Source organism: Brachycentrus maculatus, unplaced genomic scaffold (genome assembly GCF_059751285.1).
Source record: "Brachycentrus maculatus isolate JH-2025_06_01 unplaced genomic scaffold, ASM5975128v1 h1tg000114l, whole genome shotgun sequence".
In the NCBI taxonomy this organism is placed as follows: Eukaryota; Metazoa; Arthropoda; class Insecta; order Trichoptera; family Brachycentridae; genus Brachycentrus; species Brachycentrus maculatus.
This window is the reverse complement of record NW_028280867.1, coordinates 63,035-82,933: the sequence shown is the minus strand read 5'-3', so window position 1 is coordinate 82,933 and position 19,899 is coordinate 63,035. Positions and strand designations below refer to the sequence as shown.

Here is a 19,899-nt window from a genome sequence, read left to right as displayed (position 1 = left end):
ATGCATCTCCTCAAACATATCTGCCGATTATTTCGACTCTTGACCTAACCGCTTTCAAGTATTTGAAATACTTGATGAAACCAAGATTTCCTCGGTCTTCATCTGCTTCTTTTTCCAACTACATTTGCCTCATAAATTTGTTTAACTGTTCTTTCTTCACTCATTCGTTCCACATGTCCAAACACATCTTAACACACCTTTCTTAATTTGATAGATAATGCTTGTCTCAGCTTTGCATTCCTTCCTTATTTCACTATTCGAACATCTATCATACATAATTTTGTCACACATTCTTCTGAGAGATCGCATTTCGACTGCATTCAGTCTACTTTCATCCTTCTTTTGCCAACTCCATGTTTTTCTTCCATACATTAGGGTCGGAACCAGGACTCCCTTGCACCCTTCCCTTAATATCACCATTGGAACATCTGCCATACATGGTTTTGCCGCACTGAGAGATGGCATTCCGACTACATTCAGTCTACTTTCTTCCTTCTTTTGCCAACTCCATGCTCTTCCTTATTTGTATTACACTCATAAAAATACAACTCAACCTACCAACTAAACTCAAACAAACACATTCAGAAAATGTTTGGGTTGTAATATCTTAAAACAGAAAATGTAGAAATATACATAATGAAACAAAGACAGTCAAATCGATCATTATATTATATTATATGTTATATATGTGTAATGTCACTATATGTGTAATGTCATTATATGTGTAATGAAAGGAGAGAGAAAAAAAATGAAAGGTGAACTTTTAATTTTTTTTCATTCAATTATTAATGTATAGATCAAACAGCCACGATGACATTACACATCCCTGTTTTGCACTTTTAGAAATGCCAAACCAAGATGAAAATGAGCAACTTACCCTAATGCGAAGAGAAGACCTTCTCTACTATCGGCAAGAAGAACAGCATCGTCAGCATACAAAAGGCAACGGACAAATCAATCATTTCAACTCCAATAAAATATACAGTAGACCTTTAGTTCTTTTACGCAATTAACCATAGATTAAACAGCCATGGTGACATTACACATCCCTGTTTACATTACATGACATTACACACCTCCAGAGATGCCAAACCAGGTTGAAATGAGCCACTTATCCTCCCGGTGACATTACACATGCCTGTTTAACACCTCCAAAGATTCCAAACCAAGATGGAAATAATCCACATGCCCAAATGCAAGGAGAAGACCTTCTCTACTGTCTTCAAATGGTAAATTTAAGACAAATTATCAATAATTATAATCTATTAGTAGAAAATTAAAGTAAGTATTTTGAGTCAAGATAATCAGTGGCGTTGCCAGCTAGGAAAGATATTGCCAGCCATCACTGGGGTTGCCAGCTATCAATGGTGTTACCAGCTAGCAAAGATATTGCCAGCCATCACTAGTGTTGCCAGCTATCAATGGTGTTGCCAGCTAGCAAAGATATTGCCAGCCATCACTGGTGTTGCCAGCTATCACCGGTGTTGCCAGCTACCACCGGTGTTGCCAGCCATCAGTGGTGTTGCCAGGCGGCTGCTACAGACGCCAGGGAGGCCCTAGGTCTTTGGGTGACAGTCACATGCGCGTCCAGTCCGTCTGAAACTCGTGACAGACGTCTGGCCCAGGATCCCACTACTCCGGCTCCACCTGAAACAATGTTGCCAAGTTGCAATTACAAATTTGAAATATAATTTTAAGCAACTTCCATAGTGTCGATGTTGCAAAAAAAATGTATCAAGGGAAATAACTAAAGGCCCGTGTGCCTCTGAAAGGGCTGGTTATGGTGATCACTTTATACACATCGCTCGCTCCTTTCAACAACGTCATATATCAAAAATCGACAATTTTCAGTTGTTCATATTTTCGGAATGCCTAGAAAATGTACTATATCCCAGCAAAAGTGGCATATTTTTAACTTAATATTTACCCGCTACAGGGCAGAAAGTGCTATTTTTACATTTTGAAGAAAAAGTATTGTTCATTTTTTTTTTAAATCCTAAATATTTTTCAAATGGAGAAAAAAATCTTCTAGTTTTACCTACAAAAAAGTTCGATAAGTGACATGATATTTATTTTTAATACATTTTATTATATTCTGTAACTTTTAAAACAATCTCCTGAAAAATAAAGTTTTTTGATTTATTACGTTCTTGAAAGGAATGAGCGATATATCCTTTATTTACTGTTATTACAATGAAAATTTGTTTGTTTGTTAGAGCTAAAATCACTCGTAAACGAGAAGAGGCATAATTTTTCCCTGTCGCTCTCAGCGGGGCAAGTAAGTCAACACTAGAACAACTCCAGCCTCCTCACCCGGCCCTGGCGGCTGCCGTATGTGGTTGAGCACCCTCTCGTAGTCGGTGTCCTTGTCCTTGCTGAGCTCGTGTTCGTACTTGGCCTCCTTGGCCAGCAGGGCCTCGCGCTGCATCTGCGTCTTCAGCTCCACGGGCGTCTCCGGGATGGCGTACCTCATCATGCTGGTCAGCCCGAATACCACGTGCTGAAATCACGGCCACGTTTGCAATTCAACTCTTAAGAGTTCATATTCTCAATATTATTAATATTTAAAGCGTTTACTTTGTGGTTAGTCATTTTTACTTATTTATTTTTTTACCAAAATGTTAGTAAAATTAGTATATAACCACTCACCGAGATTTTTATGTCTACCGGTTTCGAGACGTACCCGTCTCTTCGTCAGGACAATCACTAACACAGCATGCAAACAATACTACCCTTCACCACCATAGCACCATTTACACACTAAAAACTACACAAAATGTCTAACACATTGTAAATGGTGCTATGGTGGTGAAGGGTAGTATTGTTTGCATGCTGTGGTAGTGATTGTCCTGACGAAGAGACGGGTACGTCTCTAAACCGGTAGACATAAAAATCTCGGTGAGTGGTTATATACTAATTTGATTAACATTTTTATATAAAAAAAATATAAGTCTTAAGAGTTAACTTAACCATTTTACTGCATTTTACACATAGGGCGTTGGTGCACTACCAGTAATTTTACCGTCCAACAGTCCAGTTTTGAAAAATGAAAACGACTACGACAGTTTAGCGTCATGGAATTTACGCGCAACGCGTTTACGCACCGATTAAGAGCACCGATCCGAAAGAAGATGGACAAAAGCATAAGCCAATCCAAGCCAATCATCGTTTTAAAACGCTAACTGACGTGCCGGATGGCGAAATTCCGTGTAATTTTGTGTAGTGTACAAACGCCCATATTATGACAAAATTGTCAAAGAATTTCAGAGAAATTCAAATAATCTATCAATTAAATTTACACAAAATTGTGTATATTTTCATCAAATATATAGGGATTTTCGTAATTCTTTCGGTTGTGTGTAGGAAACATATCAAACTATTAACTTATCTGACAGGAAATCTTCCAACCCTCCCCCCTTGCCTCATCAGGAAGAAGATGTTCCGACCGTCCCCCAAGAATAGACTCACACAAAGCGTGGTAAATTTGGGATAAAGTTACCTCGAAAACGACCACAAAGGCCAGTCTGGCTGCGAAGACGTGCCAGTAGTGCGGGGAGTAGCCGTACGGGTCGTCGGGGTGCTCCGGAGGATTCCGGTAGCCCCGGAAGTAGCACATGGCCGGGTCGTTCTCCGTCTCCAGACCCCACTCGGAGCGGTACTCTGACGTGTTGAACACTACCAACAAAAGTACACATATAGATACTTTTGTAATTAATGGCAAAGGGGTATATCTGTCAAATTTCTTATTTTTTAAAAGTTTTCTTCCACAAAATGTATAAAATAGTGTATTCCATAATCTAGCAAAAGGATATAGCTGTAGTTGCAATACTTATTCAGTTTTATTAAGATATGTACATATCGCTCACTCCTTTCAAGAACGTCATAAATCAAACAACTTGATTTTTCAGGAGAACGTTTTTAAAGTTTAAAAATATAACACAATGTATTGAAAATAAATATCAAGCCACTTATTGAACTTTTTACTGTGCAACAGATCTTTTAAGGTGAAACCTGAAGGTTTTTCTCTACTTGAAAAACATTTAGTTTATTTAAAAAAATAATTAAACAATACCTTTTCTTCAAAATGCAAAAACAACATTTTCTGCCCTGTACCGGGTAAATATTAAGTTAAAAATATGCCGCTTTTGCTGGGATACAGTACATTTTCTGGGCATTCTGAAAACATGCACAACTGAAAATTGACAATTTTTTTATATATGTCGGGTAAATATAAAGTAAAAAATATGCCTCTTTCGCTGGGATATAGTACATTTTCTGGACATTCCGAAAACATGCACGACTAAAAAATGACGATTTTTGATTTATGACGTTCTTGAAAGGAGTGAGCGATATGGCATCCGAAAAAAATATTGAATTTCACAAGTTTGTTTTTGCTCTCCTGTAAAATTTGGTCTGAGACAGATATACCCCTTTGCCTTTGCACTACCGAAATATAGATTTGTACTTCACTAGGACGTTTTACAAACCAAATTATGCATTTTACAAATTGAAATGGACATTAACCAATTAACAGTTAAATTTTGGTGTGAAAATTCGTTGGTGCAGGATATCATCACTAAATAACTGGAAACTAGACTAGAACTATCTGAACACTGCTCGGGTTAGTCAATAAAGACAAATACATAAAAATATTTTGCTCAGGAAAATTGGAATACCATTTGCCCGAGCAGCTCTCAGACTCGTCAATGCAACACAAACTCCTTGCCCGAGTCACGTGAGGGATAAACTGGCAACTGGTTAAAGAATTTAAATTGGTCATTTAACAAATCAAATTGTAACATCAATGACAATATTATTTTTTGACATCTCATCAAAGATGAAGAAGAATATGGAAGTCTGGGCATTTACGGGGCTGACGACTGTCATCGGCTGGTTTAAGTGGCCACTTTACACACGTGTAACATTCACCAATTCTACCCATTATTGACAACCACACTACTCAAATTCTTGGAAGTTCTATATATATGAACCAATTAAGAAACCTTGTTCTTGAATCACTAGAACTTCACTAGAGATGTCTCTAGATGTCTATTGGTGAGATGTAAAGAAGCTTTTTTTTCTTTGATGAGATGTCAAAAAATAATATGAAAATAACTCCTGTAATTGGAGATAATCCTGATTTTGTGAACAAGTATTTGGACACACTCAAAATGTTGTAAATCGATGACAATATCGATTTTTATGACTAATGTTGTACTTTTAATTTTCTTAACGAATTCCGGGAACTTTTGATCAAGGTGATATAATAGTTTCCACACACCTGATAATGAGTGCGCTATGTATCCTTGTAGTGTGGGTTTTCCTGGAATGGAGTATCCCACGCGATAGACCATCCTTGGGATCCAATCACTCGTATAAGCTATCACAAATGCCTAGAAAATAATTGATTTATTATGATATGATTCACGGTCGTTACTAGCACAAGCACACAAATGCATAAGCTATCACAAACGCCTCTAAAATAATACATATATTATGATATCGACGTGCCCTACGTAAAGTGCTCTAACTACATTTTGAGATATTTGGTGTACATTATCAACTGAACGTTATCTATAAATATAAATAAACAAAAAAAATGTATCAAATAAGTTACGCCTAGTTTTTAGGCTAAGATGCTTTCTATCGAAGTAAGAAAAGGATTCATAAAGGCTTTTGTTTGGAGTGTTTTGTTGTATGGGTGTGAAACCTGGACCATCCAAAAGTACGACAAAGACCGGCTTGAAGCATTTGAGATGTGGGTTTGGAGGAAGATGACCAAAACATCATGGGTCGTAAGGAAGTCCAACGAAAAGGTGTTGCAGGACGTAAAAGAAAGAAGAGAGCTTATAAATCATATTTTGAAGAGGAAGGCCAAGCTAATAGGGCACTCAATTAGACATAGCACCTTTCTTAGCAACATCTTCGAAGGAAGAATCTTGGGAAAACGAACAAGAGGCCGCCCAAGAACTTCATACTTCCAGGATTTGAAGCGGCTCATGGACGTCTCCTCCTATTCGCAGCTCAAGAGGATGGCGACTGACAGAGACAAGTGGCTGACACAACAAGGCGCTGCCTTTAGAAGATGATGATGCTATCTATATGGAATTTTCGAAATGAACTAAACTCCTAAAACGCTAACTACTTAATTTTGACCAAGCACAAAGTTTTAAAACGATTTAATACATTATGTTTATCTGTTTTTAATGTATTATAATATATAAAATAAAATAAAGCCATTATCCCCACCCCAATGGTGCATAGGGCACTGCGTCATATAAACGCAGTGTTATCTTGATCGTTTACACACGAAGGAAGGGTGATCAGCCCTCCGCTTCAGGTACCAGTCCATGGTAATATTGAATAAATATTACAGTGAAAAAATCACTTATATTTATTTTACCCCCCTTGGGAATCGAACCGGGACCTCCAGAACGGTAGCCGAGCGTGCTGACCATTACACTACGGAGGCGGACAAAATGCATAATACTAGTTTTAAATTTCAGATAAAACCGTTAATTAATAAAAAAAAAAAGTTGAAAAAATCTTCTAAGCTCTCTCCTGTATAGTAACAGATTTGTAGAGTACTCTGTCCGTCTGTATTTGTAAAGTCCGCCTCCGTAGCGTAATGGTCAGCACGCTCGGCTACCGTACTGGATGTCCCGGGTTCGATTCCCAGGGGGGGTCAAATAAATATAAGTGATTTTTTCACTCTTATATTTATTCAATACTACCTTGGACTGGTACCGGAAGCGGAGGGCTGATCACCTTTCCTTCATGTGTTAACGATCGAGATAACACTGCGTTTATATGATGCAGTGCCCTATGCACCATTGGGGTGCGGATAAGGGTTTGAATGAAATGAATGAAGAGTACTCTATGTAGGGGCCGTTGATATGATTCACTGTCGTTACAAGCATAAACACACAAATGCATAAGCTATCACAAATGCCTTTAAAATAATAGATACATTATGGTTTTTTATTTATAAATTTGGCATTTAATTTGTATTATAGATACCATACATTATGATTTGATTTGCTGTCATAGCAAGCTTGGGCTTGTGTCTGTACACACGACCAGCCAGTATTTGACTTATATCTTGAAATATTGACATCTCAACATAGATGATGAAGAATATAAGAACTACTGAACTGTGGAAGAAAGACAACAATTCGCCCACTCCTTTCAAGAACGTCATAAATCAAAAAACTTGATTTTTCAGGAGAATGTTTTTAAAGTTTAAAAATATAATACAATGTATTAAAAATAAATATCAAGCCACTTATTGAACTTTTTATTGTGCAACACATCTTTTTAGGTAAAACCTGAAGGTTTTTTCTCCATTTGAAAAAATATTAAGTTAAATAAAATAAAAATTTAAACAATACTTTTTCTTCAAAATGCAAAAACAACACTTTCTGCCCTGTAGCGGGTAAATATTAAGTTTTCTGGGATATAGTTTATTTACTGGGCATTCCGAAAACATGCACAGTTGAAAATTGACGATTTTTGATTTATGATGTTCTTGAAAGGAGTGAGCGAATTGTGAACTGTAAATTTCCCTAGATATTTTATCTATTTCACTCTAACTACTGCGCGCCACAACTGTGTAGAAGCGAGACAAAATTCATTAACTAGATTTTTCCGGAGACATTTAATCTACTTCACCCCAACTACTGCGTGCCACAGCTATGTGGAAGCGAGACAGCAATTATAAATTGAAATTTTCCCGAGATATTTTATCTATTTCACTCTAACTACTGTGTGCACCACAGCTGTGCGGAAGCGAGATAGCAATCATAAACTGGATTTTACCCGAGTCATTTTACCTATTTCACTCTAACTACTGCTTGCCACAACTGTATGGAAGCTAGACAGCAATTATGAACTGGATTTTTCCTATCAATCATGCTACAATTCACACAGTTGATCCGTGAACATGCTACTGACTGTATGTGGTTTGCAGCCATCCCCATATTATTACTACATACGATATTCCTATAAATAGAACTGGGGTCTTAAAACAATCTCCCTTTGGAGATTAAGTGATTTTTAGATACTTTGAGGTTAAGAAGGATAAGAATGTAATATACCAAAGAGGCGTACAGATGCAAGTATGATAGTAGATATTGCAATCAACAATTTTGACCTTGCATCAGTATACTTCAGGAGATCAGAACTTACATTAGAAACGACAGCGGCATATGTGATTCCTCTCAAAATCCCATACCTGAAAAATATATGTATTTTTAGTATATTAAATTTTTTAGTATATTAATTTTTTTATATTTAGTATATTAATTTTTTTTATACGGTAAAAGTTGGTTATGTAATAAACAATTTATATATATATAAATACATAATATGTGATATAACCTCATTTTCATCTTAGATTGTCATATCCAAATGTGTTAAACAGGGCTGTGTAATGTCACCGTGGCTGTTTGGGACTTGTTATTATTTATTTAAACTTCATGCACAGAAAAGATATAAGTACATTGGCGGGCTTATTGCTAAAAAGCAATATCTTCCAACCAACCATAAACAGACTAGTGATATTGATCAAAACGTTTGATACCATATATAGCTATTTGCAATCAGAGGGTAGATAGTACTTTAATATTTAAAAAATATATAAATTACAAATTGATGACAATAAGGAAGGCAAAGGAAGAAGGGAGTTTAGGGAAGGAGGTAGAGGGAGGAGGTTTGATGGACAGTTAGGATTCTAATGATAGATAGTAATGTCTCAGACGTTTCTTAAAAGTTGTTAGAGAAGGTGCATTTATTTACGCGGAGCGGTAATTCATTCCATAGTCTGGCCGCTTGGACAGAGAAGAACAATAAACAGTAATGTGGTTATTACCAGGCACCAATGTCTTCAACTCTTTCCGCCAGAGGTCTCCTGGCTTGGGTCACCATTTTGTATGCGTCGAGCCGTATTTCAGCCACATTATTAAGTAGTGCAAACAGAGGGGCCAGGGGAAAAGCAGCGACGAAGAGGGTGACGAAGCCATACTGCAAAACTGCAAACAGAGATCAATATTCACAGACCACATTCACAGCATTCGCTTAGTAAAACCTAAGAAATCGAAAAATGAATATACAACATTTTGAGTGCGTCCAGATACTTGTTCACAAAATCTGGATTATATCCCCAATTACAGGAGTTATTTTCATATTAAATTAAATATGAAAATATGAAAATAACTCCTGTATTGTTACGACTCCTAACCTGACCACTTTCACGTATTTGGCATACCGATCGTGCCATGTTTTTCTCGGTCTTCCTCTGCTCCTTTTTCCACTTACATTCGCCTCATAAATTTGTTTTACCGTTCTTTCCGCACTCATTCGTTCTACATGTCCAAACCATCTCAACACACCTTTCTTAATTTTATCGATAATGCTTATCTCAGCTTTGCATTCCTTCCTTATTTCACTATTCGCACATCTGTCATACATCGTTTTGTCGCACATTCTTCTGAGAGATCGCATTCCGACTGCATTCAGTCTACTTTCATCCTTCTTTTGCCAACTCCATGTTTCACTTCCATACATTAGAGTTGGAACCAGGACTCCGTTGTGCACTGCCAGCTTAGCTTCCGCTGATAGGTTTTTATTTGCTATAACTGATTTCAGTGCACCATTCACTTTGTTCCCAGCGTTCACTCTCCTTTCTATGTCTTTATTTGAGGAACGATAGACAGAGATTTCATTGTATGTATGTGGTTCGCAAATATTTAAAGTTCTTTTGAAATTGTTTAGTATTTCATTTTGGTATTGTAAAGTCATGTTGGTACCTCGAAGACAATGCAAGTATTTTTCACCTTTGAATAGTAGAAGGATGCTGTTTTTTTTTAAATGCCTAAAATATGCAATTGAACAGTGTCACTCACTCATTTCTAGGTACTCATCAAATAGTGCCAGCCTGCCGGGGTCCTGCAGGTGGTAGTCCTGCTCCCAAAGCTGGTGCTCCCGGTGGAGGTGGACGTCCTTGGTGTTGGAGCGGTGCTTCCTCCGTCTCCACCAGTTCCAGATTTTCCTGAAATTCATCATTTGATCATCCTAAATTCAAACCCTGGAGTGCAGTGCTAGGGCAAGCCTCTGAAGTCCATATATCGTAGTCGTACAGGAGAAGGTGACTAACTTACAAAACGTAAAATGTTCGGGAGGGCCATTCGAGTCACTTTTCATTAATCAGTTGTCATTTTGTGGTAAAATCTATTCATTTTTAATTCATGTTTTCCTACTAAAATAAGTAAATACCACTATTTCTTAAAATCTACTGTGACACGTGTTTCGATGCATTCCGCATCATTTTCATTTTCAATGCATAGGGTGTTTGAAAATGATGCGGAATGTATCGAAACACGTGTCAATTTTAAGAAGTACTAAGTGAAACATTAATTAAGTCACTTTTGCTTGGCAAGAAAATAAACATCAATGCAGTTAGTCATTTTAAACAAGTCAATATATTATACTTCCGAGTTTAAAATTCCTTTGGGATTTTTTCAGGGCAATATTAAGCTAGTAAGATATCAATTTTTTTGTCCGCCTCCATAGTGTAATGGCCAGCACACTCGGCTACCGTTCTGGAGGTCCCGGGTTCGATTCCCAGGGGGGTCAAATAATAAAAGTGATTTTTTCACTGTAATATTTATTCCATATTACCCTGGACTGGGTAATATTATGTTATTTTTGTCGAAATATTCTGTTGGTTTTTTGGTTAAAAAATAAAAAGGATACCAGAAGGCACTTACGGGTTCATGATCTCCACGAAGTTGTTGAAGAACTGTTTGCCTATCATGATGATGGCCAGCTGTATGCAGAGTTCGCTCAGGCAGCCCGCCGGATCACACACGTCTCCCTTCAACTTGAAGAATTCCGATCTCCTGGTAGTGACATCTCCCGGATAGTCGAAAAACCTTCCCTGTGGAAACAATCCAGAAATTCAATATCAAAAATTTCACACAGTGTGTTAAAATCTGTGTTTTCGAATATTGGTCTATCTACTTGAGAGTTATTTATATTGATATCTAAACATACATGGAGAAAGCTACAGAATTTTTGTCTGTCATATTCACAATTCTCCCCACACTACTCAAATTTCGGATATTGTACTTATCCTCCAATTGGATGTGAGTTGAGTATGAAGTTTGTAGTAAACTTATCCAAGGCAACCCTTGCAGGACCGACGGCGTGGAATGCTCTTCCACCAATGGTTAGAAATAGTGAGAGTGAGATGATCTTTAGAAAAAGACTAAAAACACATTTGTTTGCTAAATCATTTCCACCATAATATTTTCCCCAATTCATTCACAGTGAAGCGCCCTTGAGGTATTTTTTTACGGCGCTATATAAGTTATCCAAATTAATTATTATTAACCCTTGTTTGAGGATAGTTCAATCTTGGTTTGGCATCTCTGAAGGTGTTAAACAGGGATGTGTAATATCATCGCTGTTTGTGTACTGTTTTGTGGATAATTGCATGAGAGTACTGAATGGTTTTATATATATATATATATATATATATATATATATATATATATATATATATGTATACATATATATATATATATGTATATATATATATATATATATATATATATATATATATATATATATATATATATATATATATATATATATATATATATGTATACATATATATATATATATTTATATATATATATATATATATATATATATATATATATATATATATATATATATATATATATATATATATATATATATATATATATATATATATATATATATATATATATATATATATATGTATATATATATATATATATATATACTTATATATATATATATATATATATATATATGTATATATATATATATATATATATATATATATATATATATATATATATATATATATATATATATATATATATATATATATATATATATATATATATATATTCATATATATATATATATATATATATATATATATATATGTATATATATATATATATATATATATATATATATATATATATATATATATATATATATATATATATATATATATATATATATATATATATATATATATATATATATATATAAGGGTCCGCCAAATAACTTTTTTTTTTCAAAAACAGGGCGCAAAACATCGAGTGTAGCTTCGGCTGTGTGGCACGTAGCGCCGTCCTGTTGAAACCAAATGTTGCCAATATCCTCCTCTTCAATTTTTGTGAACAAAAATCCGTTCAACATGGCCCGATAACGATCGCCATTGACTGTAACGGCCACTCCTTGCTCATTTTCAAAGAAAAATGGCCCAATTATGCCTCTGGACCAAAATCCGCACCAAACAGTGACTCGTTTTGGGTGTACCGGCTTTTCAATGTATGCGTGCGGGTTTTCTGTGCCCCAAATACGACAATTTTGCTTGTTTACATACCCGCCAAGATCAAAATGAGCTTCATCCGAAAAGATGATTTTTTTGGCAAAATCGGCATCTTCTGTAAGTCGATCGCAGGCCCACTCAGCGAAGCGAAAACGCATTGGATGGTCAGTTGGCTTCAACTCCTGAACCAATTGGACTTTGTATGGCGTCATACCAAGGTCTTTATGCAAAATTCGTCTCAATGATGTCTCCGAAATGTTCAATTGTTGAGAACGACGGTGAATTGATGTTGATGGCGCTTCACGCACACTTTCTGCCACAACATCGATATTCTCGGGTGTACGCACTGTTTTTGGCTTTTCACGCTTTGGTTTATCGATGAGGATGCCAGTTTCTTTCACTTTTTTCACAAGATAACGAACATACGGAGCTGACGGTGCTTCTCTTCTTCCAAAAACCGTACGCAATTTTCGCACACATTCTGCAACATTACCATGATTTTCAAAGTAATGTCGCAATATTTCCCAGCGTTGTTCAAGCGTATACACAACCATATTCGCTCAGCGGAAGGATAAAACTAATTATCTGTCAAATCAGACATGAGCTAAGTGTTACCATTCACGAAATAAGCACTAGTTGAAAAAAAAAACTTTAGATGGCGGACCCTATATATATATATATATATATATATATATATATATATATATATATATATATATATATATATATATATATATATATATATATATATATATATATATATATATATATATATATATATATATCATCATCGCTGTTTATATATTTTTTTGTGTCCGCCGGCTTTTTTTTTTGTGTAATGGTCAGCACGCTCGGCTGCCGTACTGGAGGTCCCGGGTTCGATTCCCAGAGGGGGTCAAATAAATATAAGTGATTTTTTCACTTTAATATTTATTCAATATAACCCTAGACTGGTACTGATAAGGGTTTTACTATATTATCATTATTTTTTGGCAGTCACCCAGTGAAAGGATGTTTCTGCCAGTTTGTCCCAGATTGATCTATGTATACATTTTAAAGAGGAGATTAAGTCTGCCGTCGTAGAGAGGGTATGTTTAGTAGAACCAAATACATCCAGGTTGGACTGCATTTGAAGTTTATACATACCTTGAAGAAGGCTATGTAAATCAGAGAGCTGTAGAAGTTCATGAACTCGAAGAGGAAGATCTTGAATGTGTAAGAGTCCTCGTAATCCAGTTGTGTCCTGGGGTTTTCCAAGTTTGTCAAGTATATAGCTAGCTTGGCGTATATCTGGAATGAAATCAAGCACAAAATTGTGAGTGCGTCCAGATCTCTGTCCACAAATCTGGGTTTCTCCACCCGGGAGGTATTTTTATTGACATCTCAACATAGATGAAGAAAGATAGGGAAGCCTTGTATAGTCAGCATGCTCGACTGCCGTTCTGGAGGTCCCGGGTTCAGTTCTCAGGGGAGGGGGTCAAATAAATATAAGTGATTTTTTCACTTATATTTTTCAATATTACCCTGGACTGGTTGGTACCTGAAGCGGAGGGCTGATCACCTTTCCTTCATATGTTAATGATCAAGATATCACTGCATTTATATGATGCAGTGCCCTATGCATCATTGGTAAGGGTTTAAAAAAATGAATATATATATTTAGAATAGACATTGTAACCTTGTATGAGGTTAGTATGCATTTAAAAGTACAAATGACTCATTTTCATCGTAGTTTTTAACTTTCTACAAAGGCGTTAAACAGGGCTGTGCAATGTCACCATGCCCGCTTAGAAATGCTTACCCTCGTCAGGATCATGATGATGATGAGATTGATAATGGCCGCCGTTATGCTGGTGAATATCTTGGCGTGTTTCTGTATGAAGACTCCCTTATAGTTGCCATGGTCTCCTATGCTGTAAATTATGGACACCACGGAGAGCCGATAGATGATGGTCCCCAGGACTGCTCCTAGTACCACTGTGATCTGCAATCAAGAACAATATTACTAAAACAGGCTTGCCAGTAGACAAAAACAGCATATGTGCTGCTATAAGCTACATGTAGCTTATAATAATAGACTAGAAACCCCTTTTTGCAAATCCAGACATGCATTTTTCACAGCTCCAAAACTGTTTAGTTCATTCCACAAAGACTATATGTTAGACATTAATTATCTAAGTTTGTTTCCATTTAAATTCTGCTTAATTTTGATTTATTTTATTTAAAAAAAATCTTAGTATGTACCTTCTTCTTTTAAATGTATAACTCATATCGCTCACTCCTTTCAAGAACGTCATAAATCAAAAATCGTTAATTTTCAGTTGTGCATGTTTTCGGAATGCTTAGAAAATGTACTATATCCCAGCAAAAGAGGCAAATTTTTAACTTAATATTTACCCGCTACAGGGCAGAAAGTGTAGTTTTTGCTTTTTGAAGAAAAGGTATCGTTAAATTATTTTTTGAAATATACTTAATATTTTCAAATGGAGAAAAAACCGTATGAGGAGATGCATGAACGTGGAAGAGGCGAAGATTGTTTTCAAAACCAGAGTGGTTTGGCGTTGCATCGTATCTGCCTACCCCTGTGAGAAGCAGCGTGACGGTCAGATGATTAGTTTACTCACCATGAATAACACAGCACTTCCCGTGACGAAGAACCTCAAAGAGCGAGACCACAAGGGCATGTATGCTTCCTTCTCCCTCGTTACCGGATTCATTCGAAATGTCTTCACAGATGTCTCAAATTCTGGAAAAATTATGAAAAAAGCATTTTAAAAAAGTGGCAGCGACTGTAAAGAAGTATGCTGTTCGCTATGAGCAAGTTTAGTATTGCACGAGTTGCTGTTACGTTAAACAGGTGGCGCTGCCATTACTGTGAAAAAACCTCAAAGAGGGAGACCACAAGGGCATGTATGCTTCCTTCTCCCTCGTTACCGGATTCATTCGAAATGTCTTCACAGATGTCTCAAATTCTGGAGAAATTATTAAAAAAAAAAAACATTTTAAAAAAGTGGCAGCGACTGTTAAGAAGTATGCTGTTTGCTATAATCAAGTTTAGTATTGCACGAGTTGCTATTACGTTCAACAGGTGGCGCTGCCATTACTGTGAAAAAACCTCAAAGAGGGAGACCACATGGGCATGTATGCTTCCTTCTCCCTCGTTACCGGATTCATTCGAAATGTCTTCACAGATGTCTCAAATTCTGGAGAAATAATGAAAAAAACATTTTTAAAAAAGTGGAACCGACTGTTAAGAAGTATGCTGCTCGCTATGAACAAGTTTAGTACTGCACGAGTTGCCGTTACGTTCAACAGATGGCGCCGCCATAACTGTGAAAAAACTGTTTTAATATAACATTGCATCGATTTGATACAGTGTCTTATCGACAATTGTCTCTAATAATAGTACAGTGGAACCGCTCATACGAGCACCTCTGATAACGAGAAATTCGCATAACAAAAAGATGTGAAAAGTTACGGAGAAAAAGTCCCTTTTTCACGACATTCACTTGTGAGCCGGGACTTCTGCGCCAGTCAAAACAGAAAATGAGTAAGATTCCGGAACGAATTATGCTCTTTATGAGAGGTTTCACTGTATTTTCAATTCAATCCAAACCCTTATCCGCACCCCAATGGTGCATAGGGCACTGCATTATACAAACACAGTGTTATCTTGGTTGTTGACACACGTTAAAATCGGTTTGGTATTGCCATGGGAAGGAATATTCTTTCTTTATTTTCTATTTTTTCGAAGGATCTCCATCCTCCAAGTAGTTCTTTTAACCCTTATCCGCACCACAATGGTGCATAGGGCACTGCATTATACAAACACAGTGTTATCTTGATTGTTAACACAAAGGAAAGGTGATCAGCCCTCCGCTTCAGGTACCAGTCCAGGGTAATATTGAATTAATATTAGAGTGAAAAAATAACTTATATTTATTTGCACCCCCCCTGGGAATCGAACCCGGGACCTCCAGAACAGTAGCCGAGCATGCTGACCATAACACTACTGAGGCGGACAATCACTGTATTAATAAGGTAAAAACATGTTTTCTTAACAGTTTGTTTACTGCAATGGCAGTGCCATCTGTTGAAGATGTAAAGGACATCAGACCTGGTCTGGGCTCTTCGTCCTGCTCGACTCCGCTCATGTCCCACTCCCAAACCATCACGGATTGTTTCCTCTTCCACAGTTCCAGGAACGTCGTGGCTGAAATATCATTCAGTATCTCATCAATACATCAATTCAAGTTTTGTTCTGAAATTTCTTGGTGGAAATAGGTTTCATATAATAAAACAATTGTAAAATAATGGTCCAATTAAAACGCTGGCCCAATCATGGCTACTTCCCCCTAGATAGATATTGTGCTAGTTTCCTCTTTCCTAATACTAATTATAAATATTCAAATAATCAAATTTAAAGCATTTACTTTGTGTTAAGTCATTTTTACTTATTTATTTTTTTACATAAATGTTCAAAATTAATCATTTTCAGTTAAAACGTTAATAATATTGTATACTTTTGAGTGTGTAAATGGTGCTATGGTGGTGAAGGGTGGCATTGTTTGAATGCTGTAGTAGTGATTGTCCTGACGAAGAGACGGGTACGTCTCTAAACTGGTAGACATAAAAATCTCGGTGAGTGGTTATATACTAATATTATTAACATTTTTGTGAAAAAATTCATAAGTATTCCAGTATATTCAGTATCACACATTCACTGCTAGACCCATGAAGGCACATCGGTGCTCAAAATGTTTCTTCTAAAGCTCAAAGTGGATGGCATATATAGACACGCCAGCCGTGTTTTAAAAAAGTAGATGATTTATATAGGCACGTCAGCCCTGTTTTAATAAAGTAGATGGTATTTTTAGACACGCCAGCCGTATTTTAATGAAGTAGATGGTATATATAGACACGCCAGACGTATTTTAATGAAGTAGATGGTATATATAGAAATGCCAGCCGTGTTTTAATAAAGTAGATAGTATTAATAGACACGCCAGCTGTGTTTTAATAAATTAGATGGTATATATAGACACGCCAGTCGTGTTTTAATAAATTAGATGGTATATATAGATACGCCAGCCGTGTTTTAATAAAGTAGATGGCTTATATTGACAAGTCACCAGTGTTCTAATAAAGTAGATGGTATATATAGACACGCCAGCCGTGTTTTAATAAAGTTTATGGTATATATATAGACACATCAGCCCTGTTTTAATAAAGTAGATGGCTTATATTAACAAGTCAGCCGTGTTCTAATAAAGTAGATGGTATATATAGACACGCCAGCCGTGTTTTAATAAAGTATATGGTATAAATAGACACGTCAGCCCTGTTTTAATAAAGTAAATGGTATATATAGACACGCCAGCCGTGTTTTAAAAATGTACATGGTATATATACGGCTGTCCAAACTCAAAACACGGTAAGGGACATTTTTTTGTAGTACATTCATTTTTGCATTTTTGGACTAAGTAGATTCTGCTTAGTCCAAAAATGGGAAAATAACATGCTACAAAAAAAGTCCCTTACTGCGTTTTAAGTTTGGACAGCCGTATAGACACGCTAGACGTGTTCTTATGTATAAAGTGGATGGCATATATCGATACACAAGGCGTGCTCTTATGAATGAAGTGGATGGTACATATGGACACACTAGGTGTGTTCTTATGCAAAAAGTAGACGGCACATATGGACACACCAGGCGTGATCTTATGTAAAAGTAGATGGCATATCAAAAACACATTTACAAGCACTCTTTAGCAGATTTCCACTCACCCCAGAAGGACATGAATATGGCGAAGAACACAGTGGCGGGGTTGTCGAAGAGGTATGTGAGCTGCGCAAAGAGGCAGGATTCGGAGAGATCCTGGTACTTGCAGGCCTTGTCGCACAGCGGGCACAGCCGGATGCTCCCGGGACCGTTAGTATCGCATATCTCTTTCCTGGCATACAGCGACAGTTGTTAGTGGTCATCCATGCATTTAAATAAAAATCTTATTCGTGTTTTTACATCTCAACAAAGATGAAAACATGGGTTATGTGTTAGTGTCACATATCATTCACTCCATTCAAGAACGTCATAAATAAAAAATCGTTAATCTTCAGTTGTTCATGTTTTCGGAATGCCCAGAAAATGTACCATGTCCCAGCAAAAGTGACATATTTTTGAGTCAATAATTACCTGCTACAGGGCAGAAAGTGTTTTTTTTGCATTTTAAAGAAAAGGTATTGTTTAATTATTTTTTTTAATTTACTAAATATTTTTTAAATGGAGAAAAAACCTTGAGGTTTTACCTAAAAAGATCTGTTGCACAGTAAAAAGTTCAATAAGTGGCTTGATATTTATTTTTAAAACATTGTTAATTATTAAGCTTCAAAAACATTCTCCTGAAAAATCAAGTTTTTTGATGTATGACGTTCTCAAAAGGAGTGAGCGAAATGTCGAATGTTATTGACGTATGACGCCATTTGCAACAAATATAACATCGGAATAGAATAAATAATAAAAAAATGCAAACTTACGTAGGCAGATTATCGTCGGAATCCATAGATAACAGGCCATAGAAGAAGCATAGAGTTCCAACGATTGCGGGAGCATAGAGCATCTTTGTGTAGAAACCGAGCCAGCAGAAATACAGGGCTATCTTGTCTCCAAAGTATTTCCTGACCAGCCACAAGGGTTGGCGCTTGTACCATTTTCCAGGCTTGGCCCATTCTAGGTACAAAAGCTGAAAATGCAAAGTACCATTTAGGTTTTACATAACAGGAAAATGTGCCACATATGAGATAGAGACCAGAGCGGATACAGCGAGAACCACAGCTCTTGTAAGAACTTCAGAAATGAGGAAATGATTTTGTAAACACCTGATGAAAAATACCATTATATATCGCTCCGCCTCCGTAGTGTAATGGTCAGCACGCTCGGCTACCGTTCTGGAGGTCCCGGGTTCGATTCCCAGGGGGGGGTCAAATAAATATAAGTGATTTTTTCACTGTAATATTTATTCAATATTACCCTGGACTGGTACCTGAAGCGGAGGGCTGATCACCTTTCCTTCATGTGTAAATGATCAAGATAACACTGCGTTTATATGAAGCAGTGCCCTATGCACCATTGGGGTGCGGATAAGGGTTTTATTATTTATTTTATTATTATATCGCTCACTCCTTTCAAGAACGTCATAAACAAATCAAAAATTTGATTTTTCAGGAGAACGTTTTTAAAGTTTAAAAACATAATACAATGTATTAAAAATAAATATCAGGCTACTTATTGAACTTTTAACTGTGCAACAGATCTTTTTAGGTGAAACCAGAAGGTTTTTTCTCCATTTGAAAAATATTTAGTATATTTAAAAAAATAATTAAACAATACCTTTTCTTCAAAATGCAAAAACAACACTTTCTGCCCTGTAGCGGGTAAATATTAAGTTTAAAAAATATGCCGCTTTTGCTGGGATATAGTACATTTTCTGAGCATTTTTTTTTTGCTT

General features: G+C 36.3%; 1 protein-coding gene across 1 annotated transcript in view; it reads right to left on the bottom strand.

The window, feature by feature from the left end:
• Positions 1-1,323: 1,323 nt before the first annotated feature.
• The window catches only part of LOC148309975 (anoctamin-4), a 28,833-nt gene continuing 10,257 nt past the window's right edge, over positions 1,324-19,899 (bottom strand). The window contains exons 7-20 of the mRNA XM_088259188.1: positions 18,929-19,134; positions 18,182-18,348; positions 16,512-16,607; positions 15,019-15,140; positions 14,196-14,378; positions 13,541-13,684; positions 10,767-10,936; positions 9,903-10,048; positions 8,870-9,029; positions 8,188-8,233; positions 5,282-5,393; positions 3,500-3,675; positions 2,314-2,500; positions 1,324-1,647 (exon numbers count right to left, since the gene is read on the bottom strand). Coding sequence (XP_088115314.1) covers positions 1,514-1,647; positions 2,314-2,500; positions 3,500-3,675; positions 5,282-5,393; positions 8,188-8,233; positions 8,870-9,029; positions 9,903-10,048; positions 10,767-10,936; positions 13,541-13,684; positions 14,196-14,378; positions 15,019-15,140; positions 16,512-16,607; positions 18,182-18,348; positions 18,929-19,134 — 2,049 coding nt within the window. The 3' untranslated portion in view covers positions 1,324-1,513. The remainder of the gene's footprint in view (positions 1,648-2,313; positions 2,501-3,499; positions 3,676-5,281; positions 5,394-8,187; positions 8,234-8,869; positions 9,030-9,902; positions 10,049-10,766; positions 10,937-13,540; positions 13,685-14,195; positions 14,379-15,018; positions 15,141-16,511; positions 16,608-18,181; positions 18,349-18,928; positions 19,135-19,899) is intronic.